Here is a 27,154-nt window from a genome sequence, read left to right on the forward strand (position 1 = left end):
CCATGATTATCGACTTGCTCCATTGAACACAACGGACAAGGACAAAATGATAACAAGGGTAAAAAAAGTTTCTGCAACACGATTTGATTAATCTTTTTCTTTTTCTGTTTGGCAGCAGACTAAAAACCTTGGGACTTCATTATTGAAATGTTTTTTTTTTTTTTTTTAAACCTAAGAAGCTTTCCTAATGGCTAAGTTCTTTGTGAATATGTGTATTTTTCAATCCTGGGACAGAAAACAGGAGAATTTCATAGGCGATATTACAATACTAAGAATTTCACAATTACAGCACTCGGACCAACTTTTCTCACAATGTGACCCCAGGTCTGATTTAAATTCCAACATGTATTACGGTTGCAGCACAGGCATTTCTTTTCCAGTGAAAATAATTCCTAGAGACACGCAGATCATCGTGAGGCCAACCATAATCCTTCTCTGGAAATATTAGCCAAGTTTTCTTTCCCTGGAAAAATAAACTCCCTTACTTAAACAGAAAATTATTAAAAAGAAAAGCATGGAAACAAAAGCAGGTTAGATGAGGTCACGCTGGAACTGACAGCTGCTAACAACTTTTGGTATCTGCTGATAAATTGCCACGTTATTTTGTGCAGCCTGACCTAAACAAGAAATCCCATTTCATTAAGAGTTATAAGAAGTGGGACAATATTTCCTTGCTAATGCGAAATGTGACAAAGTGAGAAATTGCTCTAATGTTTCATCCAATTGCGGCTGCAACATTTTAGAATGGAAATAAGAAAAACAATATTCTGTTTATGAAGAGAGGGGAGTTTGTTTCTGTGACTGTTAGAAAGATCACTGGATTGAGGCAGCTGTGGCCCACTTTAATGCAGCTAAGCAGAAATGTGCCCTGTAAGTGTTTATCTCTCTGTTCTGTGTCTATTTAGCTTTGTGTCATTTTTCTTTTATTTATGTCTTTGTCTACAGTAATGGCCTCAGGCCTCAATTATCTCAGAGCTTTGAGTTTGGTAAGGCCTGTAGCTATGACTGAGTCATTCTCCCATTACTACGGGTCATGTTGTTGGGCTCTTCCGCATAGCTCTCACTTAATATCTGTATCAAGATTGAAGATTGAACCATTAATATTTAAGACATATTTTTTTCTGGCTGCAGTTGGAGAATTATCTCGCTGATCGAGTCCCTGCAGGATTAGAATACATCCACATAAATTCAAATCTGTCGTCTTTAAGTAAAAATCTATACTAAAAATACTAAAATGTGTTTTATAAGCGTTGCTATTATAAAGCCCTTGGACAGAGCTCCTTAAAGCTTCACTAAAACACTGGATTTCAGGGTTCCTATGAAAGTCAAATCCAGGCATAACAAAGCTATAGGGATCCTTAAAATAAACTTACTCTCTCCCCTTCCTCCATAACATCCCACAGGGCTTACCTCAAGGAAAATTGGCTGACAGAATTGTGACATATGTCTGGTTAGGAGGAATATTTCCCCTTAGTCTCCTTCTGTTTGAATAAATCTGTTTCAAACCTCCGGTGCCATCAGACTCCCCTCGCTGCAATCCTCAGTCTTGTAACACGAGGGGTAATTCTGAGCTGAAGTATGTCTGCTTTCAGGCACTAAGAATATGCAAAAATGTTGCAAAATGATACCCTACAGTATTTTTAATTATGTATTGCACTTTTGAAAATGTTAAAGGCCTATGTTATTTTTTAAGACAGGAAAATAGCCCTTACGATGATGCCTCAGAGAGGGGAAATATGCACATACACACTTTGAATTCCTTGCATTTATTTCCTTTTTTTTTCCTCAAATCAGCGTTTCGATCATGAAAGGTCAAACTTGTTTGTGCCTGCCTAGTGAAATCCAAGGATGTCATTTTGATTGTCGCCTGTGTTATTGTTGGTACAACAATGTTTGACGACATGACACAACAGTTAGATTTAATATAATTTAATGTTAGGTTCGTCTGCACTGTTCCCTTTACTGTGCTGAGGCATATCTCAGTGTCCACACCAACCTTTGCGACTCCCTGTGATATGCATAGCTATTGACCGGTGTTTGTTGCTATCAAAAGGTTAGCTAAGTAAATAAACAAAAATATTGTTGTGAACCTCTGGAAAGGTCGTTCATATTTTTCGTCTGAGTAATAACCTCAGGCTTGTCACGCTCAGATCTCATTCCTTTTTCCCCCCCAACAGAACTAACGCAGGTATCTGTAAAGAAAGTGTTCATCACATTAAAGTGTTCAATGTCCCCCTCCAAGGAAAGTCTTAAACGGCGAACGTATTTAACTGCAGCTTTCTAATCTCTCCTGACAGATGTAGCTATAGGGCCTCATTTGAAAAAATCACATGTTTGAGGTGCCATGAAATTATCAATGTCAGCTTGCAGCCAGATGGATCTTTAGGCACAGAAAGAAAAAAAAACCTCATATTTGATGTGTTTTTTTTCCCCCAACTCGTCTCTCTTTCTTTTACGTCTTTTGCCCATTTTCTCTCTCCTTTTATTTTCTTCAAGACACAGTAAACACTGAGTGATGTGTCTCCCAGAAATAACAGTTTTTGGTTTTTTTTGGAAACCACTTCTCAGCATAGTTGACACCCAACAATGACACCACAGACCAGTGTCGCCATGGAAAATTAGCTGTCAGGCAGCTGCTGAGGGAGCCTTTTGGTCTCACATATAATACACTGAAAGGGAAACAGTCGCAGTCAACAAAGCCAGTCGTGTTTCATTGATGTCAGGAACAGCTTTTATATCCAGGTACATAGTCTCACCTTGTCTTTTCATTTTCATAGACTGGACAGTATGTGTTCAGGTAAAGAGTATGACTAAATACCTAAATGCTTGAGTCACCAGCTTCATTATGCTATCAGTGTGAATGCAAGCTCTGAAGGTTATCTTTTATATATGTGCAACAGAAATTATTTCCACTTTATTATACGCCACATCTTTTACACAAATTCAACAAATATCTGTCTTTTTATTGTCTCTGTGTAGGTCTGGAGTTTGCCTATTCTGCAGCTCCCAAGTCCATGCAGAGTGCCATCATGGGGCTCTTCTTCTTCTTCTCTGGGATCGGCTCCTTCGTGGGCTCCGGCTTGTTGGCTATTGTCTCCATAAAGGAAATTGGCTGGATGTCATCCCACAAAGACTTTGGTAAGAGAAAATGATCCTCATACAGTTATATTATGCACAGTCGTAGCGTAATGTGAAAGGTGTCACTCATAGGGATGAAGGGATGAATTCAGAGAACATTTTCTAATTTCATACACTCTTTGCTCTCAGCCTGACTGAGAACTTTAGCATCTTTCAGCACATTGTTATGGTTTTCTACTCTGCAACTTGAGTCTTTCAGTTCAGTCAAACCACTTTCATAGCATCATTTCGAGCCCTGCATGCAGCTGTTTTGTGTTTAGTATAACAGCTCTCAAACACCACTGTCAAACGTTAACTCTGCACCAAAATAAGTTATCAGCTTTCCGCTGAACTAAGTTGAGCACTTTGCAGCTAAGGAGCTAGATATTTCAGAGATGGTAGAGAAAAAGCAGAGCTGACTGATAGATCGAATATAAGGTCTTTGTAATAGAGCATTAAGTAAGGTCTTTTACCTGCTTTTTGTAACATAACAATGAGTAAGGTCTTTTACCTGCTCTTTTGTAATATAAAAAAACAAAGAATAAGGTCTTACCTGCTTTTTGTAAAGTGTCTCGAGATAACACTTGTTATGAGTTGATGCTATACAAATAAAGATTGATTGATTGATATGTATATATAATCACCAGATGATAACGAACATAATGAATCTAAATGTGGTCAGATGAAGCTGTCAGATGTGTAAATAGCCAAATGTTTTCTGAAAGGATTGCTTTCATATGTCGGTTATTTTTCTTCCCGCTGCAAAAAAGTACAAATCACAAATCAAACTTTTTTGTTTGTTTGATGAATCATGTCTTTATAGCACTTTGATCATAATACTGACATTCTCCTGAGTGAGGAGATCTAAATAAACATTACTGACCTTGTGCAGCTGTATATGGATTATTACACAATGGGGTTGGACTCCAGTCTGTGTTTCTGACCCTTAAGCCATTTGACATTTCATCATGTTGACTTCAGTCTCAGTCCGACTTGAACTTGAAGAGTGATGCTATGATAAGTCGGGCACAGAGGTGACAGATCTTCACTCAGTTTTGTTCAGGGCTGTCCATAATCCTCCCGTATTGAACATCACAGTTGTTTAGCCTGCTGTTGGGTGCATGTAGGGAACACTATTGGGTTTGCACATTGACTGTATGTATGGTCTCTTTAGAAATAAAATTGCTGGTATTGATTCAGGTACAGAATGCATTTTCCAGGACATACTTTAAGATTTTTTTATTGCGTGTTCTGATTTAAAAACCACTTAAAGAGTTTGCAGATTAGATGCGGGGGAGGGGGGAGGGCACCCTGTGCAGCTCTCTTGTTTTAAGAGTGTTCAACATAATAAATAGACATGTCAGACTAACGACAAAAGGTTTGTGTAAATCTGTCCATGGGGTAGAATGAATAGTGTGGTGATGGCAGCAGATGGATGGGCTCCCCAGCGTGAGGAGGCTCCCAGCCCAGATGCACTTTTCCCTGAGCATGCTGTAAATAAGCCAACACTGTAAATTGTTTACCCACAAACACCTAATAGCTCATTAATACAGTGTGCCGACAGGTAGGGAGGTACTTTTGATGATGTTAGCACTCGAAGTTGCTTGGCACGCGTCATAAATCCATCCTTTGCTCAGCCTTGCATCACTTGAGAGGCAGTTAAACTAGAGTCGGATTGCCTGTAAGACTTCTCTTTGCTTTGCCGAGCAAGTCATTTTAAAGGTGAGCTGCAGGAATGGAACAAAACATCCTCCTGGCCATTGATGAAAGACACATGGCACAAAGCTTGGGCATTAACTACAGTCAGGAATCATGCAGTTTGTTTTTATGGCTGTTTTTCACAGTTTGTTGGATGTTAGCTTCTTTCACATCTCATGGCTCTCTAGGTGGAAGGGATTCAACTTATTTCCATGGCTGCGGGCAAAATGGTGTGCAGTAAACAGCATCCTGGGTGAGCCTTGCTAAGTTGAACTGAGCTTTACGGGCCTGAAGACAGATGAGCAACATTAATCACTGGCTGGGGGTCTGATTACATAGGCCTCCTTCTCTTAAGTAAAGCTGTCCCTGGAGCGTTACATGGAGATGGCAGCGCATGTCTGGCATCACACTGGTGGATCTGTAGCTCTCCTGTCGTGCTGTAGCTCCACCTCTACCTGCCCTGTTCGCCCTTTCCTAATGTTAGTCAGCTCTGGTTGAAGTGTCACATAGAGTTCATTGAGTCTGTCCCTCATGAAAGTAATACCAGCTGCTTCAGAAAGTACAAATCTCAAATTCTTAGTTTGGCGGATACATCAGTCAAAACATTGGTAATGCATCTAATACTCCATGTGAAAACGAATACTACGAGTCCCACTGTGGAAGGAGGAGATCGACGTATAATTTGCCCCTCTAACCTGTAAACTTAACTGGCAGCTAATGTAGGGCAAAATGAATCCTTCATGTTGTGAAACTTTTGGTATTTCAACAGTGATTTAAAAGTAGGGGCCCATAATCACAGTTGTTATTTTATAAGTATGTCCTTTTGTATTAATTTGAATGATGGCTAGCTAATGCTAATGGTCCTAATAAGATAGAAACTTTTATTTCCAATCGCAACTACACTGTGGCTTTATGTTATAACTATATAGTGTCATCTATTTGCACATTTCAGTCTTTATGTTTTGGGTATTTGCTGCTCTAATTAGTCCATATGAGTAGTAGTTCCATATGAAATTGCTATGGTATGAGCATGATGTTTATGAGCAGTAACTGAGCTGTTGACAGAGTTATTCATCATTCAAAATATTGTGTAGTTGCAGCTATTACAGAACTTCAAGTCCTGCTGACTTCGAACAACAACATGAAAACATCTGTAAAAAAGAAGGGTAGTAACATGTATTTTTGTTCATGTAAAAAGAACATTACCAAGACCAGCTGATTCCTCCTAGTTTTAATGCCAGCTCTTCTCTTGCTCTTTGAGGTAACTGTCTCTGTGAGTTCATTATTTTCCCATCTAGCATCTCGGAGTGAATGAACATGTGTGTCTGAGGCCGTGCAGACAGTCCTAGAGGAGGTGAAGAAAATGGTTTTACAGTATTTCAGCCACATCTGTTGTCAAACTTAAATAATGGTGAGCTCTAGTGTTGAAACTATTGATCCTTGAAAATCCCACGCCTCATCGTTCCCCCCTGTGGTTACATCTGGTGGAGTGGTCATTCATCACACATTTTATTTGGTATATTTATTGCCATGGTTCAACACCATCTCCTCCGTTCCTGTCAGAGACAGCATGGAGGCTTTTTAAACTCCTGAGCCAAGTCAATTAAAGATCAACCTTTTCTTTTTGATATCTGCAATCTTCTTCAATCACAAGAAAGTTGTTTTCTCTTTCTAGAAAAATGTCTGTTTTTGCATTTCGTTACCTACACCTTTTGTAAGAAAAATGACTCATCACTCAAAATGAATATGTTTTTTTGTGTGTGTGAGCCTCTGTGGTCACATGGCAGGAAACGGCTTCTTTGGCTGATTCTTTGGCCTGTGTTCAAGTGCTGACTGATCTTATGTCAGATGTCTGAGACGTGTTCAGACATTCAGAGCGAGCTGACCTTCGCACATCCTGTTCATGAAGTGTTGGATCACACTCAGTAAAATGTCAATGTTTTAATGGAAGCTTTTCATGTCAGATTTGGCAAATTTGACATCGAATCTTATTCTGTCTGAAAGGACTCTTTTTGAAGATGTCATTTTTGGTGTTTGTATCAGATATGTCAGAGGCAGCAGACAGAACATTAAATAAGTTAGCATGTTAAGGCTGTTTACTTATCTCCTGCATCGGTCATAAAGTTTTAACGAGCAGGGGGGCTGCTGCAGAAATAAAGTATATTCATAGCAGAAACAAACAGGCATTGATCCCCTGTGAGGTGGAGGATGGCATTGAACGCACTGAAGCATAGAAATGTTGGGTCAATGCACTTGAGGTCTGGATCAACTGATCTATTTTCAAACATTAAAGTGATATTGACCCGTTTCATGTGGGCTCACATGGTCGGTAGGAACCCACTCGCAGTTAAATTGTCCCACAAGTTGATATCACTCAAATATTTGATCCGTGCTTCGCTCAGACCACCCCCCACAGTTTCTGACAGCATGTGATCTACTGATCGATGGACAATTTATTAGCATGGTGTAAAGTTAATGTACTGCCGCTAAATCCCTGTGCAGAGTGAAAAGAAGGAAGTGTTTAAAGGTCCCATATTATGCTTTTTCTAGTTTTATATGCCCTTTAGTGTGTTTTCCAAGTGTCCTGTGCATGTTTAGGCATATCTATGTGCAAAAATTCAAAGTCTGCGGAAACGCGACTTCTCCTACCTCCTCCTGTTAGCTGTAGCATTAGCCGCATGTAACACTCGGTTCTAGCCCCCCTCGATAAAAATTAGTCAGTGCGGCGTCATTGTCAGTGTGAGATCACTGATCTAAGTCCATTGGCTCGTTGTGGCAAGCCCTGCAGCTCATGTTGAAATATCCGAGACGCGTGCTGAGCAACTGACCAATAACGACAGAGCAGATTGGCAGACCAATCAGAGCAGACTTGGCCCACGTGGGGTCTAACAGTGGGGGCTCAACAGAGAGTAGCTGACAGACTCAGAGCGTAGAGGGAGCAAGGAGGAGCAGTACATGAAAACAGACACTTTTTTCGAACTTTAGCTATTGTGAACGTACAAAAGTAGGTACATAGATTAAATATATGAACCCCAAAAAGGGCATAATATGGGCTCTTTAAGTGGTGCACATAGGCGCCAGAGATCTGCTGCTTAAATTGAAAGATCAGGCTTTTTAAGAATCGTTTACGGAGGATTTTTGCTAATAGACTAATATAAAGAAAAGAAAGAACTGTAATTTATCATGTATCAGCTGGTGGATGCATGTGACACCAGTAAGTCAAATATAATGTTATCCTGCAGCATACTGTAGTCTGTAGCTGTTAATGTAGCTAAACAAACTCTGTTAGTGCTGTGTTTGACCAAAAACCTGTGATATGTTGCACGTCGAGATATCACAAAGCTGACCCCCTCTGTTGGGGCTCTTAATGTTTTTACGTTTCTTTTATTTATCGACTCAGAGCTGTAACACTGAACCCGTTTGCACACATGTGAAAGCCACAGAGAAAATGTGTAACAATAGATATTCCACTCTGATTGGTTTGCTCTCTTTTATCCCTTGATAAGAATTTTCCTTTAACATATCTGTCAAATATTTATGGGCTTCATTAATGTGTTTTACAGCAAGTCGTTGTGTAGTCTTTTGCTGCTGTAATTAGCCGTTCTCATTTCTGAAACTGCTTAGCAGCCAAGTGGGCCCTGGAGGGCGGAGGCTAAAAGGGGGGAGCAGAACCTGACTTAATGTATAATGAAATTAGAGCAAGACCATTGCAAAACTGAAACCTTGCACAATTTTCATTGCTCAGAAAAATTACATGTTTGCTCTTTTGCCAGACCCCTCTTTTATTCCTCAGGTCCTAGTTAAGGGAGATGGTTTGAAATCTAGAACAAAGGTTGCGATCCAGTCATCCGTCAGAATTATTGTCGAGCCGCAGGGACAACATTTTCCCCGGCACAAGAGTAAAAAGGTCCTAAAATCAGGATTTGTTACATTCCTCATGCTGACATTCAGTAGCTGCTTAAGAGCAAACTCAGAGTGTTGAATATGCGGCTGTAAATCCTGCACTTACTTTCATTCTGCTTCTGTTCCAGCACACCGTGTTTTCTCTGGGTGTTGTTTTCTGCCAGAACACATAGGTCTTCCCTCAACATCATTTGCACGCTGTATTCTTTTCTCTCTTTTTTCAGCCAAACTGCTCTGTTAATTAAGACTGCAGAGGCAGACTCTTTAGTGGAATTATCGATCGAAAATACAAGTGCCCTCCCAGCAAATTCATTTCCCTTTTTCCTCCCGTACTCTCCCGTCAAGCACATTGTTTTGCACGTCATGAATTATTCAAACACCACTTGGGTTTTTGATACATTTCTCACAATGGAAACTTTTGACCCGATAAGATGACAACAAAATAAGCAAAAAACTGTGGCGGTGGTCAAAGTGTCAGGTTTTCCATTTGCTACTCATTTCATTAATGCTCTGGCAGAACTTCACAGTCATCAGTCAGCGGCTCTCTGTTCTCAGATCAAAGGTTTCAGGCTGTACAGATTGCCCAGTGCATAGAGCGTTAACAAAGAGTCACTCCTGTGTGGAGAATCCCATCATCACGCCTTGTCTTTATTCCCCTCCATTTCTAATTATCCACGAGAGCACGCACACAACAGAGAGTGGAAACAGAATTATTTATATGCACTGTGGTGACATTAAAGAGTGTGATCTGCTCCGCTAATCGTAAGTGATTGCACAAAGCACTAAGATCACTTGTTTTAAATTAGTTAATCCTGCTCTGTGATCAGTAGGACGTCCTGTTAAATCATGTACAAGAACATGAAGGATTCTGTGTTAACACAGGATGAGATGTGACACCGCTGTCTCTAATACACGGATCTGGATGTTGTGCAGGCCTGCAGTGTGTCATACTAGCATGTTTTAATCATAGACTCATACATACATTCTGGGTTAATAGAATTAATAGATTATGTCTTGGAATATGGGCAGATTTATGTACTGCATATATAAACAGAAGATCCTCTCTTTTGTACACTATGCTCTACACTCCTTGTTAGTTTCCCTCTGAGTCTTCATCTCATATCGCTTCATAGACTTTGCATTGGTTGCAGCACAATGGTTGATGATGTATAACCTCAGATGGACATTTTTGTTAGTCAATGAACCTTTTTTGTCAGCTGAAACAAATTTCAGCATCTATTGATTGACAAAAAAAACGTGATACGGACATCTTTGTTCTTCAGAGGATGAAGGGTTTTGGTGATACCCTGACTTTTTAAACAAGCTCTTTAAAATGTGTTTGTTTTTTAACTGAATAATCACTGTTGTGTAATTTTCAGTGCATTTTAAAGACGTGGTATAAAAAAAGTCTCTCATTTGGTATGAACAGCAGGGAGAATGAAGATAATGTTCCACTCAGTTAGTTTCTACTTCATTATGATTCAATAGTTGTGTAGCCAACACAGCGGTTTTTGTCAGCATACAGCAGTCAGCTCAACTTTTTAAAAAATGTGTCTACAAGCTTTAAAGATAAACAAATTCATTATTTTTGGTGGATTGTTAAGGAAAGACTCTTTTTTTTTTTAATTAATATCAAATGAGTAGCTTGATATCACATGACTTGTTTTTAATGAAGCTATAAATAAAAACCTGGAACCTCTCAGTTTATTTTCCTTCTCCATGGAGCTTTATCAAAAATGTACAGACAAAAACGTCGCCTCATGCCAAAAAGTAGAGCTTCAACCAGTCAGCTATAAAGTGTGTGACATCATAGAGGTAGGTTAAAAGCTAGTGAAGTCATATAGTTCATATGAATCTAGTTCAACCTTATTGATAGACCTTTGGTATCACATGATGGAGCCAACACTTAACATTTACAGGTCATGTGAACTGTTTGTGAGACAGGAGATTAAACTATGTCACTTGGAAAGTGCTACATATAAAATGATAGCATGCTACCAACCTCAACAAAGTTGATAAACATGGTTTATTTTATACCTGTTGAACATCAGCATAAACTGCTGACATGGCTTTAGACCTATTGGACCTCATTATTATGGAAACATCACCAGAATAAGTTGCTGGCTGATCCTGAAATTTGCAATGCTCCCATCAGAAGTATTTTGGTGCCCAGTGTATGGCGGTAGAGGGGGCACAGACAAGTAGGATGTCCATTTAAACAAGCAAGAAGACATCTATTCTTAGATCTAAGAGCTCTTTATCTCCATAATGATGTCTCTGAGGGATGTCTGTGGTAAGCTCAACAACAACCATCTGAAATCTGGTGATTTGAACGACAGGCAGGCAAACAGAGTACTCAGAGCAACTCTAAGCAACACATTTTGGTGTTAATGCAGCACACATCAGGCTACATGAGCTCATTCATCCTGCAATATACATTCTCTTTCCAACCTTTTAAAAAAAGTCACCAGTTTATTTAAAATCTATAATAGAGCAATTAATGCTGTCACATTTCAAGTTATGATTCAACTGTTAACAACATGACATATCATGGAGTAATAACCCAAATAGTGTTAGATTGATGTAAAAATTTAATCTCATTCACCAAACATTTGTCTTGTTCATTTATTATTAATTCAGATCATCATTGTGCCAATTAATTGTTAATAAATCTGCATCGTCTGCCTCTGGCTGCAGCCCTGCGTTGATGTACACTCATGTCGTTCCACTCTGCGCCGTCCACACAACAATATGATTTCCTGGAGAATGGTCTTTCCAGTGGTTGAGCTGTTGATGTCATGCTTCACTGTGATTGGCACAGCTGTTTCTAAGCGATAAGACCAGTAATGTGACTGGCTGTGAGTGTATTCATTAATCACCACACCCTCTGATCTATATCCAACTTCAGCCGGTCTTTCTGCACTCTGCTCCACCGCACTTACATGACACTCAAAAGATAGAAGGGGGTCTTTGTGATGCCCACATAGTTTGTGCACAGAACAATCGCTTTCACTTTTTATTGTGCCTGTGCAATTAAAACAAGGCCTTTAGTCTTGTTAATATCTCTTATGTTCCAGTTGTGCTAAACTGCTGTTTGGCGACACCTCTGCTATTCTGAACGTTTCCGCTCTCCTCCAGCGGCACACCTCCAACCCCTCTCCACTCGCGTTGCACAAAGGAGTTATCGATTAGAACGCACCATAATTAAGCACCATTAAGCGCAAGCAGCAGACAAAATTGTCCTTTGCTCGAGCTGCAATTGCCTGTGGCCTGCATTGTTGTGTTAGCACACTTTAGTTAACTCAAAGCTTCATATTGCACATAAATTGACACATAATGACCGTTATCTAAACACACTTGCGTGACATCCAAATAAGCAGTGAGTAGACTAAAACAGCTTCATATGCATTACCGTCCATGTAAACATGATGTAAACATGATGTAAACACTGCTTCTCACTCATTGTAGACAGTCATGAATCAGAGAGACATTTAAAGGGGTAATACTTGATTTCTGTTGTATTTATGTGTAGAATATCGCACATTCTTTCTTTAACCAAATCATCCTAAGATTGAGTAAAGGGCAGGTTCATTGAAGTAATCGTGCTTCATCTTAATAACTTTAACATTATTTGTTAACTACTCATTCAACTGTTGAAGTCCTGGATTTGTTGGTGTAAAGGGGATGACAAAAACCCTGCCATGTTTTTTAAACGTTCTTCCTTCTCCAAAAAAAAAAAAGCCTTGTAAAGTGAAGAACCTGAAATAACGGCTTGGAATTTGTCTGATTTTTTTCTGTCTGTGCACCACTGCATTTCACAGAGCACATTCTGAGTTGTTTAATAAATAGTCAAAGTATAAAAGGTCAATCTTTTGGTTAATAATCATGCACCCTCCTGACCTAGGGTGGTAAACTGTGAACTGACAGGTGTAACAAAGCCACACAAAAACACACACTCTCTCTCACACTGCTATGTTAACAGGCAAAATTTAAATTGACAATTGCCCCAATGTCTCATTACAATCAGTCCTGCTTTCCTTACTTTAGCTCTTTATTCTGCGTGACATCTCCACATGGAGAAGCTAATAGGAGCTGTGTTAGAGAAAAGGCTCCAGGGCATCACATTCACTCGTTTGACGATAATGTAGGATGCTAGCTATACGTAGGTATGTAGGTATCTCTGTCCACTGTTGATGCTGTGCGCTACACGGAGCCTGTTACGTAAACCAAAAGGCACGTTCTGAAAAAAGAATCCTCAAGTTGAACTCAGATGCCTCTGGAGTAGTAAACTCATCTCATGCTGTTGACTACAAAGTCAAAGGGTTCGCTGGACATGGTCAAGAGGACAGAGCTGCTCGATAACCAATCCAGTTGTGTCCTTACTCGAACAGTGGAGACTGTGGTTCTGACGTCAGCTTTGTCCTTTATGTAAAACCCCAGCCAGAGGAAAACAAGGATTTGTTTCCTCTTGAGCTTTGTTGCTGAATGAGGACAACCACTTCAATCAACAGAGCATCAAATGTTAAGAGAGTCAGAGTTTATAGGCTGCTGCTTTAATTCTCCAGACCCACTAGTAAAAAAAAACATTTTTTTATGCTCTAAATGCACCTTTTCTCTGTCTGTCTCTGCAACGTTTGTTTGTCTACCATGATACAACCCCCCCCCCAGCAGATCACAACAGAAACATCACTGTTTTTTAGGGGGGGGTTTTTACGCCTTTTATTGCATCGCATTCCCATGAGGAAACAAGGCATGCTTTAATACGGATGAAACACTCCCTGGCTTGTATCACAGCAGAGGGCCCCCAATGCTCTGTTATTTCTAATACTTCAGTCCCACATCATCAATACTCTTTTTCTATATCAAACTGCAGAAGAGCGGGGTCAACTGTCTTCACTTTTACCAGGTTTTCACAGAAAAACACAGGCCTCTCTCTGCTGAATTCCTAATTCCTGACAGAATTGTGTTTCCTCACCCCTCTCACTTCAAGCTTTCCTTTTATGTGAACACAAACACAGCAACCTGCCACACTTGTGAGCTTGTGGCCGTTTACCTTTGCTTTACTTTTAACATGCAGTAGTACTTTGTGATAAAAAGAAACCTCCTGCTGCTCCTTTCAGAATTTGTCGTGACTTACTCTTTTGTTTTCCAAATTTCCATATGTGTCATTTCTACATGCTGCACGCTGCTTTAAAGAGCAATCTGAACACCGGTCTCGTTTTAAAGCTCTCAGGATTCAAAGCTTACATGTTTTGTATTCTGTTCTAATGAAGGGCTTGTTTTTTTCTTTCTTCCCTCACAGGTAATATCAATGACTGCTCACTGCACTACTACTTCTTCCTCCTGGCAGGGATACAAGGCGTCACCTTGCTGGTCTTCCTCATCATCTCTGTGAAGTATGACAAGCAGAAAGGCAAAACAGGAAACCCAAGGCAGAGAAAAATCTCCTCCTGACCCTCCCCCCCACACACATGTCCCCATACCCGCTCACCATACCTGCCTTTTCCTGCATTCGCTCAGTGCCCAAAGACCCCGTCAGATCGCTACTTTCTAATTGAATCCTACAGATGTTTGGTTTACCTCTCATAGAAAACGTCACACATGACCCTGTCATGTCTTTATATTTCTTATTTAAGTATATTTTAGCTTCAGAGTGGGGCCTCTTAATCCTTTTAAGAAACAACAATGGACAAATGCACTGATTCTAGTCAAAGTTTAGAGATGACTGCAGGAGCCGTGTTTGAGTCAAATCTACTCCGCTACCTTTCTCCTGCATCTTTACCCTTGTTGCCTTTCTTTGATCTTTTGCACTTGACTTGAGGAGTGTTGCCATAACAAAAAAAAAATATCTCTTCTAATCTTTTGAGAATGCTCCATTGTTTTATGGTACAGATTTTATTTTGTGTTTTCTAACAAAATCTTGGACTAACCATTTTACTGACCCTGGTGTAATCCATTAGTATTTAAACTGACTGTTGAAATAGTTTGTACATGCTTACATCCATGGTGTAAATGTGGTATTAAGTGTACTTGAATGTTAGCATTATTCCTTGATTATAATAAGCACGGTTGAGCTTCTCGATGCAGTAATGGAATTATGATCCGGTTTAATGTGTAATTCATTCAGAGGGTACTTTTACGTTGAAGTGTTGTAGCAGATTCTTATAAATGATTGCTGGTAAATGTGAGACAGAAAAGAGCTTTGTTGGAAGAATCCAAGAAACAAACTTTCTATTTCAACATCTAATATTCAATCTAATATCCAACAGAAGGACTGCTTCCTGTGCGCGTGATTACATACTGTAAATCCACACAAATCCTTCTGTGAATCCTCTTTAAATCCTCCAACGGCTCCATACATTAATAATCATGTTAGAAATACTCCGTGCCTCAAAAAGCTTTTAATTTCTGGTGAAGCTGCAGAACTGCATGTCCACATTACAAACAACTCATTAGAAAGTTAAGCTTAAAAGACAACCTTGAGCGTAGCTCTTAAAACATCCACTGCTGAAATGCTCACATCATGATGATAAATAAAGCGAGACTTAACAAATTAATTTATACTGAGATCATTTTATATTTTATAACTTCATAACAAAGTAAATAACTTTAGCAGCGTTTGTTGGGAGCCTTTTTTTTACAGTGTTATCATGACTTTGCAGCTTTGCCAGAAAATGTATTGTTGTTGTATTTATTAGACTGTGACGCTTCTTTTTTTTTTTTAGCTTTATATTGCTAAGAAAACTGCTTGTGTGTGTGTTTCTTGAATCCTCAGAATGGGTACAGCACAAAGTAATGAATTTTATTAAAGCAAGAAAACTCAGGGCTCGAGGAATAGTGTCGAGTGACATAACTCTCCAGGAAAAGTAAAACTGCCTTTGGGAGCTCTCCGTGGTGTTTACCCTGTGGTGTACATAAAGTGACATTTGTAACAGCACATAAATGCAAAAAGCCTTCTCTCTGGTGGCTTATGATGTCTGCTTTTTATGATTTTAGTTGTGTTTAATTGGTCGGATGAATAGATGTTCCTTGTTTTATTGCATATTTTATATATATTTGTTTGTCATCTCAGTCCTCTCGACAAGACGTTATGACGTTTGACTTTGGATTCAGCTTCTGTTTTCTTAATGCTACGGAACTCAAATATTGTTTTGTGGTTTTATTTTTGCCCATTAAAGTTTATGAACTCAAACGTTGGGTTTGTAGTTTTTTGCCATCGTGTAAATCGCTCTAGCAAGGTAGAAACAAATCTTTTTCTCACATGGTTGTTATTTCTTTTTTTAAACTGCAATCCAACATGGTTAAGTCACAGGATTTTGTAACATAAAGAACAATATAAATCAATAATTAAAGCATCAGAAGAATAGAAAAATCAAATGATGAAATGTCCCTGCTCTGTGTTTTGAATTCGGGCAGAGAGGTGACCCTGTTGTTTACATGTGAATCACTGATTGTGCCTCCATGTCAGGATGCATTCATGATTAGAGCTGGGGTTTGTTGGTCCTGAGGGAAACTCAAAGTAGAGTGCTTAAATTATTTATATTACAGAAAAAATACACCCTGTGGCAGGCAGTTTAGGGAGGAGGGGGGGGGGGGGGGGCATAAGGTTGCAAACACAGAGGTGTAGCATGCTCATTTTGTATTCCCACTGGGGAAGCGAGCATGTTTCTTCTTCGTTTCATCAGACACAGATTGAAATCAAAACGTCATCACAGATCATTTTTTAATGCTAAGCCCTCCCAGCCTGGAGGCTCGGAGAGGGCCAATTCCTGTTTAATTTGGTCCGAGAGCCCACATAGCCGTGACTTAGCAGACAGCTTGATGTTTGAAACCAACAGAACGCCTACGGGTCATAATTCCAGTGTGGCGGCTTGTTTCTCATGTTGAGAGGAATTTCTGACACATTGAAGTGGTTATGGAGGCAGAATTGCGAGGTAATAACACAGAGATATGTAGTTTTGGAACAGGGCGACCAATATTTTAAGTTAATTTATTGGCCTGGATTTAAGGAAACAACAGCGCCTCAGAGAAAACCTGCATACATTTACACCGGCGCCTTTTTATATTGTTTTTTTCCCTGAGCTTTTGCTGTGAGCCAAGGTTGCCTTTGAAGTTTAAAGTGTGCTGAATGTGATCATATTTTTTAACCAATGGCACAAACTTAAGTCAGGCATGCTAATGTTAGAATGTCAGTCCACAACCTTAGACCTATCTGAAACATCACAACCACTTTATGAATTGTCTTCACATTTTCACAAACATTCTTTGTTCCGAGACGATGAACCCTCACAGTAATCCTCCGACTTCTCCACAAGAACTGCCAGCAGAATTAAATGTCTTCACTTATTCTATGATCTTTGTCTACATCTTTAAAAATACTTGCTTGACATTCATGGTTAGTTGTGGAAGAAATCTGGTGATTTGGATGAAACATCTCAACAACTACTGACCATGTTACAGTACCAAACTAAGATGACCCCTTAACATCGGCCCATTGGTACCACATTTGATTTTTTATCAGATTGGATGTCTGCTAGTGTTAGCATTCCAAAGCTTCCTAGCTTTACCACTTGACAGTGTTGGACAATACAGTGGAAGAGTTGTAAGCATGCTAACAAACAGTATTGTAAGCTAGCTAACAGTTGGTAAGTACAAACTGAGCAGATTTTCACTTTCAACTATCTTTTTGCGTTCCTGTTCAATTTAGAAGTGGTAAATTAATAACGATTTGGAAGACCACAGGCCCTGGACACACACCCAACCTACACACGCAAGTAGCAGAATCCTATGATTCCCCGCCAGCCTAAACGTCATCTTTTGTTTTTGTATTGATTGAGAGCCCCATGGCGGCAGAATCTACATACTGTGCCTTTAATAATACTAAAATCCTGTTTGTTTTTTTTACAGAAAAAACACTAAAGGATGGAACGTTAACTTTCTGTTGCGCATTATGGTGCTCTCAAAGTTATTGTCCCTTCCTTCCTTCTATATACAGTACATAAACTAGTTTGTAGTTCCAGTTGGTACGTAGAAGTTCTCTCTCTGTCTCTCATGTTGACTGTCCCTTCCCTGAAAAAACATGAAAAGCAACAACTCTAAGAATATTCAGTCCAATAATTGTATAGAAAAAATACTTAACATACAAAAAAATAATTCTAACAATAAATCTTAAGGCTAAGACTCCCATTGGTCAGGGCTCTGGGCACCTGCCCACTCTGCCCATGTGGTGATCAGCCTATGTTTGGGGGACTACCTTTATTGAAATGATTAGCAAATCTTGGATATGGCTGCACAACATCCTAACAGAAAAAACATCCTAACAGTAAAATGTTATGGGTGAATAGCTTTAGATTCTTAGTCTTGTCTATCGTTTTCCATTTTCATGCACACATCTGCTCTGGAACATATTTTTTGTTGGTACCATAGAAAAGCTTGTTCAAACTGGGAGACTGCCAAAAGATCAATTCATCAAAAAAAAAAAATACAGAAAGGAAAAATAGAAGTGTTCTTCATGTGGCATTAAACATCTCCCAATAAAATAAAACAACTCTAGATGGAAGTGTGTCAACATGACAAGAAGTAGAAAAGTTTTAAGAATAAGGAAAAAAATAGTTTTACGTCTCCACAGCCTCTCAGTTAATTGCCTAATTAGGATCATTTTCTATGCTTACATCAAACAACTTTTGCTCTTCTTCATCTACTCTAAAATAATTTCTGATGCTGTGGCAGTCTAACTTAATCTGCAGAGTGTTAAGCTGCTTTTAATTGTGTTACTAAGTCTTACCTGTGTAATGAGCGACTGGAAGATGCTCCAGAGATGTCCTCCAGTAATGGGAGGATTAGGAGGTATCATTACGTGTTAATTAAGATTAGCTAATACAGACACAATGTTGAAGAAAATGGCCAAGCAGACACATCACCCATCTCTAACTACTAATCAGCTGCATTAACATGGACCTAATTATCTTATCTGAGCTGTATTTGTTAGTCGGCATCCTGGAGCCTTTTCTGTGCAAGATTCCAAAAAGGATTGCAATAGACTAGACATTTTCTCTGGGTGAAATCATGCTGATGCTCTGAAATATGGAAAAGAAAACATGTTTCCAGACCCTCACAATTTCTTGTTCTACAAAATCTGAAAGTCATGTTACCTGAAAGACTGTTTTCTGTAGGAGTGACTGTGGTGGGTTAAGGATGTTCATTTAGAGATATGATGTGTGAAATAAGCAGCCGTAAAAAGTCTTAAACGGCCTACATCTATCCAGATTTATGGTATCAACCTTGGTAATAATGTGCAGGTGCTGTGGTTAAGAGTTTCTTTTTCTGACAGAATGGGGCTTGACTCCCATAAAACAGTGAAAGTATCAGGATAAATCTTTCTCAGCCACACTGAGGAATAACATTCTCGTCAGATGTATCTTGGTTGTCCTTTGACTGTCGCCGTTTTCAGGCAAGCTGGTTTGTTGTCCCCTCTGCATTGTGCTCCACAGGTCCTCCTGGGTTGATGTACCTAGAGCCATTTTCACATATGCACTCCGGATAATATCTAGATATTTACAGGTGGACTTCTCCGGAGATTCTCCTGACCTAGCCGTTCACATATGCTCCTCACAGCGGGGGACTATCCCTGTAGGAGGGGAGGGGGCTTGGGGGATTTCCCGAGGTAAGACGTGACATAAATAAACAACGCGGAAGTAGCGGCCGTAGCAACACAGACTGCTACACGACGCTATATTGAGAATATTTGCCTTTATATCAATGCTATGTGTAATCCAATGGAATGACAACATCACAAAAGAGAAGAGAACAACATACTGACGAACAGAAAACATAATGCAGCCGTTTAATTACGTGCACGGAGATCGTAGCGGTCATGTGCAGACACTTTAGGCAGTCACTGTATATACACATCATTCTCTTTCCATTGGCTCAAATTGAAATCTCCGGAGTATATGCGGCTGCGTTCAGACATCAGCTCACTCGGACTTTCTGCGGAAAAAATACTAGGGGTCTGGCCGGAGAAACTCCGGGCAAAGTCTGCACAAAAAATGTGGCTGTTTGTGTTCACAAATAGCCTCAAGCCCCTCTGGGTAGCCAAATCTCCAGAGTTTTTCCAGGAGATTTCTGTATGTGTGAAAAGGGTTTAGATGACATGTTTGGGTGCTCACTGCTCACCTTGTATACTGCTGAGAGGTATTGCTATCTAATGTACTCGTTTATTTCCTTTGGCTTTTAGAGTCATCCCTGATGATCCCTTTCCCATTGATATGTGTATGTTTGAGCTTTTGTGTGTGAGTTTGTATAGATTTCACAATGTAAAAAACAAATGTTTTCCCACTAGACTGTTGGGGCTGCGCTCCATTCAGGGGACCAAGAGGCTGGTCTCCACAAACAGTTTATTTTATTGAGTGTATTTTGATTTTTGGCTGGGTGTGTTCTGTATTTTTATCTCTTTCAACAAATCCCAAAATCAACAACCAACAGATGAAGAAAATGTATCTGTTATCGATGTCCATTGTTATTTAAAACCATAAAAAGCATATCATTGCATTGGATTATTATTATTTGATATGATTGATTGATTATGTAGGTAAATGTTTACTCATGTGCACTGTATTTTTCAGTGAATCCCTCTTAAACTGCTTTTCTTTTAATACTCTGTATAAAAAAGGGTGTATTATTCCACACCTAAAAATGAAAAAAAAAATGCTGTTTTTTTTCTCTCTCAAATGTTTTGTAGTTTTTTATCGCAATATTTTAGAATATGTAGTGCACATTTGAGACCCATATTTTAAAGATTTACATCTTTAGGTTGTCAACTGACCAGACAGCATCATCGTATCAAGTATTTAAACATTTTTGTTTTTAGTGAGTTATGCCAGTCTTAATCTTGTAAAGTTAGAATTGTGTTGTGGTTGCGACTGAGATAACAGTTTGCACTAAATATAGGGGTATATAGAGGTCTTCCAAGGCTAGTGAGACAAGAAACTCTGTGTGTGTCCTCTTTAGTGAATGTCTCCCTAACGTGGTGCTCTGGTCAGGTGGGGGAATGTGTTTACAAGATGCAGATTGGGCACCGGGGGTTTGTTTATGAATAACAATGTTGTCTTTGGTTCCCTGTGGCTCCTTCTGTAAAAACTGGGCACACCAGAATGTCAAGCTGACCTTGTCATCTGCTCCTCTGTTTCTCTGCGACAGTGTTTGTGCGTCTCGCTGTAAGACTACTGTGAAGTGATTTAAAAATGAATTCAAAAGCAGCGACATAAATCAAGCAGCAAATAATCATTTGGAAATTGCAAATACAGACCCTGCACATTAGGACCACAGGGAGCACAGCCAACCATTAGCAAGAGTTTGTTGGTCTCACATCATCAATTTAATTAAAACTCCATTTAAGATGGAAGCCTGGGGAAGGTTTTTTCTTTTCCTTTCAGGGGAGTCAAGTCTTCAAGGCCAACAAAAATGAGTTTCGAGTTACTATGCTCTAATAAGGAAAGTGAATACAATCATTATATCTCATGTGCCACATCCCAGCAGGTAAGAACACGTGTCTAAAACCAGAGCCCAAGGGGGCAGAGCTGGTGGGTCTTTAATGGGCTGCCCTGTTTTGTCCCTACCTGAAGAGGTGGAAGCCACCGACGACGGTCACAGACAGAGAGCTGCAGTGGTGTTTTAATTACGAGGGGTCCTCCATCAATCATTCCCCTTGTGGCTGACAGTTAAATCCCTCCCCAGACCTACAGTACAGGGGCTCTCCTCGCCCTTCACAGTCCACAAGCTGAGCATGGTTGCGGTGGTCCCAGCACACACTGCACATGGACCTAATTCAATTCTCTGCAGCCCCTGAAAGCGCCACAGCAGAAGAAGAAAACAACACAGGAGGTGGGAAGAAAAACTCTGTAGGACATGAAAGATATGGAAATAAAGCGGGGACAATGGAAATGTTTTTAAGCGTGTCTGTGTGTAGATGTGGATGAATGTTTTACCTGCTCTTTTGTAAAGCGTCTCGAGATTACACTGAATTGGCCCTATACAAATAATGAATGATTGATTGATGTTCATTCATGCATGCATGCAAGTATATATTGTCCACAGCTCCCTAACCATTAAACAGCTGTACTGTGGAGAATTTGCACCTTAAACATACTTATTTTCTCACAATTCTTTTACACTGGAAAAGTTTACGTTGACAGATTTCAAAAAACATTTGAGAATACTTGCCAGGATTCAATTAGAAAGTTTGACAATACTGTTATTCTTGAAAGGTAATTATGAGGCTAGCACCAACAGCCGGTTGGCTTGACAAAACAGGCGTACCTGTGATCTCACTTATCAACATGTCTCATCCTTACATTGTAGAAAGTAACAATGTTCACAAAATAAATATTCCAGCACCTTCGAAACTATGAATCATTTGAACACTTTACAGTTCTGATATGTGTCAATAAGAGACCTCAAAAGTTGCTGGCAGATATATTTTGGTATCTTCAGGGCCAGTGTACACTTGGGCCATTTTTTGTGCTGGCAGTGCTCATTTTCAATACAAAACCAACGCAGTAAGTCATCCTGATTTCAACTTTTGGAACACTGCTGCACTCGTCTATTTGTGTTTTTACTTGCTTAGCAGTTTAACCAATTAAAATCAAGAAGAGGCAAGACATCTTATATTAGCTTTGTAAATGACAATGTAGAAATTAATCTGATTTGTCCATTCAACGGTACGATTACCAGGTCTAGAGGTGCTGCTAATGTCTCGACACAATTCCTTTACATTGTTTTTTTTATGTTTGGTGATATTTCCTTGAATAATAGGAAGCTATTGAAAACAGACCCAACAGTCACTACTGAGGAAAATGAAAGTTATTTTTGGTATGTTAGCAACAATAAGGGCTGGTGGGAAGTGCGCTGAAACTGCAGTTGTGAGTGCAATAACTGTCGTTAATGATCATCTGTTCAAATGTACCTTATATCTGATATATCTTTTTTGATCCTTTAATTTCATTTTCAATGACAATGCAAATCATAACATACCTAAAAACGCTTAGATGTCTTAAATTCCTTCTTAAAACCTATCATTGCTTCTTATCTTTCAATTTGACCTCCATTTGTTCTTTTTTTTTGGGCGTCTATTCATTGTCCTGGCTCAGCACACAGATGTGCAACAGCAGCATCACAGATGTAGAAGGGATCAATCAACAAGCTGCTTGAACTAATTAAATAAAAGTAGAAAAGCCAGTGAACTTTCACGCTGGTGTCTGGAGGGGCTCCATTCAGTGCTGACTGTTGACATAACAGAGCTAATCTAAATGGCATCCTTAATTACACTCAAGGTATTGCTTCCATTTGCTCAAGTATCTCAGTGCCCCTCTTCTGAACTAATATTGTGTGCTTAGCTGATTAACAATCTGATCCACACCGCAGCAACAGTCAACATAATGTGAACATTTCTCCGCTTGATGGAAAATAATAATAAAAAAACGTAATCAGCCAACACGACTGTGATCATAATAATGTTCACTGAGCAAAATGCAATTTTTCAGCCGACTGCTTTTGTTTGGGAAGTTTTTAGAGATGATTATTGTTTGTGCAATTATCTGAATAATAAAATATCCATTTCCAAAAGGAAACAGTTCCCACCTTGCCTGTAATTATACCCCTTTGTATCCACACGCTCACAGAGATAGAGTGCACATTTCATCCCAGTTTTTCCATCAGTATGCTTTCTCTCTTCCTGTAGGCTATGGGACAGAGGTTAATGAGATCTTAATTGGCATTTTCTTCAAAGCTCACAAATCTTTAAACTGGGGGGTGGCAGTGGGAAATGTCACATTACCATGCTGTCCAGTGAAAGCCCTTACACACACACTGGCTGTCATGTTAGGGTACTCTGCTCTCACGGAGGAGATGAGACTATTAACTAAGCAGCAACCTCCAGGGCTGAGAAATAAAGTTCCTCCAGTGGCCACTTGAGGTTGGGTCCCAAAGTGAGTCAATCCCCCATTAGGCCCCATTTCAAAATGTCCAACAGCGGAAATAATCATCTTTATAGCCTGGTACAAGTGTCTAAATGTTTCTCTATTAATGTGGCTGAACATTTAAAAATATAATTATATAAAGGCCTATTTTAAACATAATAAGGGGCATAGCCAGTTAGAAACTACTAGATGTAAGCTAAAAGCCAATGAGGTCAACCTCTCTCTCTTTCTTGTGCTATTGGTCCCTTTTGGAGATCTTTCCCTTGATCAACCTACCTAGCTTGGTGTCTTGCTGAGTGTTCCCTAATCTTCCTGTGGAAGCCAGTGCATAGGAGTAGGATTGCTGTTGGCTTTTCACCTTAAAGAAGACAACTGGCCACCTGCTACTTGCTCTTTAGGGAGACGTGGGCGACCAATCATCCTTCTTGACACAACAATCAGATTCTTTTCCTTGGGGGAAGTGATGGTTAACTAGCGTTTTGTTCAATACATGGGGTTAGTCAGGGGCATAGACCATCTACCTTTGATAACTTTTGCCATTTGGGAACCCCTTCCTTCTCTCTTGTGGAACCCTCTTTTCCAAATATGATCATTTTTGACTCAAGAAAACCAAAATGCAGAACTCCAGGCCACAAAAAGATGGTTTACAAACCAGCGGGTTATGTATATACATGTTGCGCTCAATACCTCCAATTATCTCCACTGCCTCCCTCCACCACCCATACCTACAAGTGGCCAGATTGTGTTGCAGTGTGTGGCTCAATTATATCTCATTAAATTGTTTTGTTACAAAGATGAATGTGTAATTGGTCTGCTCCCTTCAGCCACATTCCCCATCTCACCTTAGCTCTTGAGAAAATGAAAGGTCTTGTGATGCTGTGGTCAATAAAAGCTAGTACACGCTCTTGACATTGTTGTGTATTTCTTAAATGTTATGAAAATACAATATACAGAGCAACAATACAATGCTTTGGAGACTGTTCAGTATATACATAACAGGTCGTCTGCCGTGTTAAGAGGATGAGAATGAACCACAAGGTTGTGCCTTTTTTTTCCCCCAACGACATGCAGGAATAGCTCTCGGCGTTATTTTGACCTTTCCTGAAATCTTCTGCAGAATAAGGACCTGGCGTAGGAAATTAATATCCAAAGTGTTACAAAACGTTCAAAACCATTTAATGTGCACACACATTCAGAACATCTATCTTGTCAAGTTTTTGTCTGTTTTTGGAATCTACATGTGGTCGGATTATCCCAGTTCATAGTTGCTGCCGATCAGCCAATTACTGGATTCTACTTAAACCCTGTAGTAATAAAATGAGGATTAAAAGGTAATCATCTGATAAACAAATGAGGAAAAAGAACCACCTGACGAGCTCATTCAATGACATATTTTTTTGTTAGTGATTCGTCATCAGTGACTTGTGTATAAATGACAATCCTCTTAAATGTAATGACCCTTTGGCAGTTTGGGGGTGATGTTCTCCTCTTCCATCTACTGAGGGCCCGGTTACTGTTCAGACCCACTTTCTTCTGAAAGGCATAAGGGTGAGTTTGTTTCAAGTGCACACAGTACATTATGCCACCTCTTTTAAAGCACTGTCATTTAACCTTTCCATGTAATTGCGCAACTCCTTGGAGTCTCCCAGCTCCACGTCTTGGCACACCCACTTAATGTCCTGGCTGCAGCTTCCAGTCAGTGTGTTCACAGTGGGGTAGCTATTGTCCGAGGGGATGGTGGTGAATGTGGTGAACTTGACTCGCTTCCTCTTGGTGGTGGGTGAGTCTCCTTTGCTGTCCTTGGTTATGCAGGCTGTTTCCGCTGCTCGGTGCACTTGGCCCTGGACGTTCTTCTGTGCCGAACCCCCATTCAGCAAGTGGCTGCCTTCCTCAAGCCCACTGCTGGAGTCCATCATGGAGGTCTGCTCCTCCTGCTGGGGGGACAGGCTTATCTGACTCTCCAGAAGCTCCGCCTCGTTTCCAAGCCAGACCCAATCGTGGGCATGGTTCATGTTCTCCTGGCCCTCAATCGAGAGCTCCTTGTGGCGGTACTTCAGGGTATATGAGATGCAATTGATTAGAAAGACCAGGATGGCCAGGCAGAAGACACCGAGCAGAGCGTACATGCCGATCTCCAGGTCTGTGAGCCCACGTGTAGTCTGCATGAGATCATCCTCCATATTGCGACCTCGGGGCAGGTCCACTTGTGCAGGGAAGTCAGCAAAGTCGACTGGCACGTTCTGGCTTCCATCTGACAGTTTCTCCTCGTTTGGTCGTCGCATTATCGCGCTTCTAGTAGTGGTGGCTCGCCTCAAAACCCCATCCTCCATGTCAGAGATGGAGCTGCCGTAGTAGTGGTTGTCAAGGCCAGTTCTGTCCTGGGAGGGGGAGAGCCTGCCTCTGTTCTCCATGTCATCTCCGTCTGGGCTGTAGTCGCTGCCCCCTCCCCTCGAGCTGTCACTATGACCAAACTTTACCCTGACGTTACAGTTCCCCGCTGCCAAGATGCTGCGGCGCTTAAACTTCTGGCAGACCTCGCACACCGTCATTTCCACCCTGACCAGCAGGCCTTGGCCCTCCGCTTCGGTCACAATGACAGGCCACTTCCAAGAGGGGTTCTGCTGCACTGTCACTACTTCCTCATCAAGGGAGGTGGCTGTCAGGATGAAAAAGTCAGGATTGTACAGGTCGAGAGGAGCCACAGAGCCGTCGCTGAACTGAAGCCAGGCGCTGATCAAGGCCTCCTGTGGAAACACACACACAACATGCAGACAGAGAGTGGGAGAGAATATAAATAGAGAGTGGAAGATATAGTGCAAAAATACTGCATCTAGCTGCATCAGACTGGAACAGATACAACTGTGGCTCTGTGTAAACAATACGTCTTCTTTACTGGGTAGTTAACCAGATGCTGTTCACGTAATATCCCATAGCTTTTTGCCGCTGGGATGTACTCTCACACAATGGTTATTTGCATTTAATGTTTCCTTAGTCATTTAAAAACAGACGAACCATATATAAGAAAGTTTGTAATTGTGGAAGACATTTTGGGTGGAATACAAGCTGACAGAATCGCAAGGTTATGCTAACTCAGCAGCAATTCTTTCTAAGCTAAGGGGGATGCAGATTAAAAGATAGCCAGAACAGATCAAACAGTAACATTAAACATTGTTCATGCGATGAGGATTTGTCACACATAGGCCTCTTTAAGCCCTCTCCTACTACAGTTTCACAATTTGCCGTTAAATGTCGCAGAAGGACAAATCCCCAAAGGCGCACGAGTAGATCCTCTCAGTGGTCTGTCAACGCTCCCTAATTACTGCCGCCAGAGGACTAGAGAGCAGAACTACATACTTATCTTCACACTTTGGGTGAGGAGATAGGGCAGATAAATGGCCTTCCTTTCCTTCTTACTTGGAGGAAGAGGGAGAAGAGGGATGTAAAGTGTGTTTCAGAGATCT

The 27,154-nt window shown here is 40.3% G+C and overlaps 3 protein-coding genes across 5 annotated transcripts in view; 1 reads left to right on the plus strand and 2 right to left on the minus strand.

Moving 5' to 3' along the window:
* Window positions 1-15,910, plus strand: part of slc15a4 (solute carrier family 15 member 4) — a 29,066-nt gene extending 13,156 nt beyond the window's left edge. Inside the window, exons 8-9 of the mRNA XM_061037656.1 lie at window positions 2,980-3,138; window positions 14,021-15,910. Coding sequence (XP_060893639.1) covers window positions 2,980-3,138; window positions 14,021-14,172 — 311 coding nt within the window. The 3' untranslated portion in view covers window positions 14,173-15,910. The remainder of the gene's footprint in view (window positions 1-2,979; window positions 3,139-14,020) is intronic.
* The window catches only part of adamts13 (ADAM metallopeptidase with thrombospondin type 1 motif, 13), a 370,029-nt gene that overhangs the window by 126,352 nt on the left and 216,523 nt on the right, over window positions 1-27,154 (minus strand). The gene's annotated exons all lie outside the window — the stretch shown is intronic.
* The window catches only part of si:dkeyp-14d3.1 (transmembrane protein 132C), a 165,768-nt gene continuing 163,212 nt past the window's right edge, over window positions 24,599-27,154 (minus strand). For all 3 annotated transcript variants that reach the window (XM_061037664.1, XM_061037662.1, XM_061037661.1), the window contains one exon: window positions 24,599-26,437. In XM_061037664.1, coding sequence (XP_060893647.1) covers window positions 25,271-26,437 — 1,167 coding nt within the window. In that variant the 3' untranslated portion in view covers window positions 24,599-25,270. The remainder of the gene's footprint in view (window positions 26,438-27,154) is intronic.

This window comes from Labrus mixtus, chromosome 5, assembly GCF_963584025.1.
Source record: "Labrus mixtus chromosome 5, fLabMix1.1, whole genome shotgun sequence".
Classification (NCBI taxonomy): domain Eukaryota; kingdom Metazoa; phylum Chordata; class Actinopteri; order Labriformes; family Labridae; genus Labrus; species Labrus mixtus.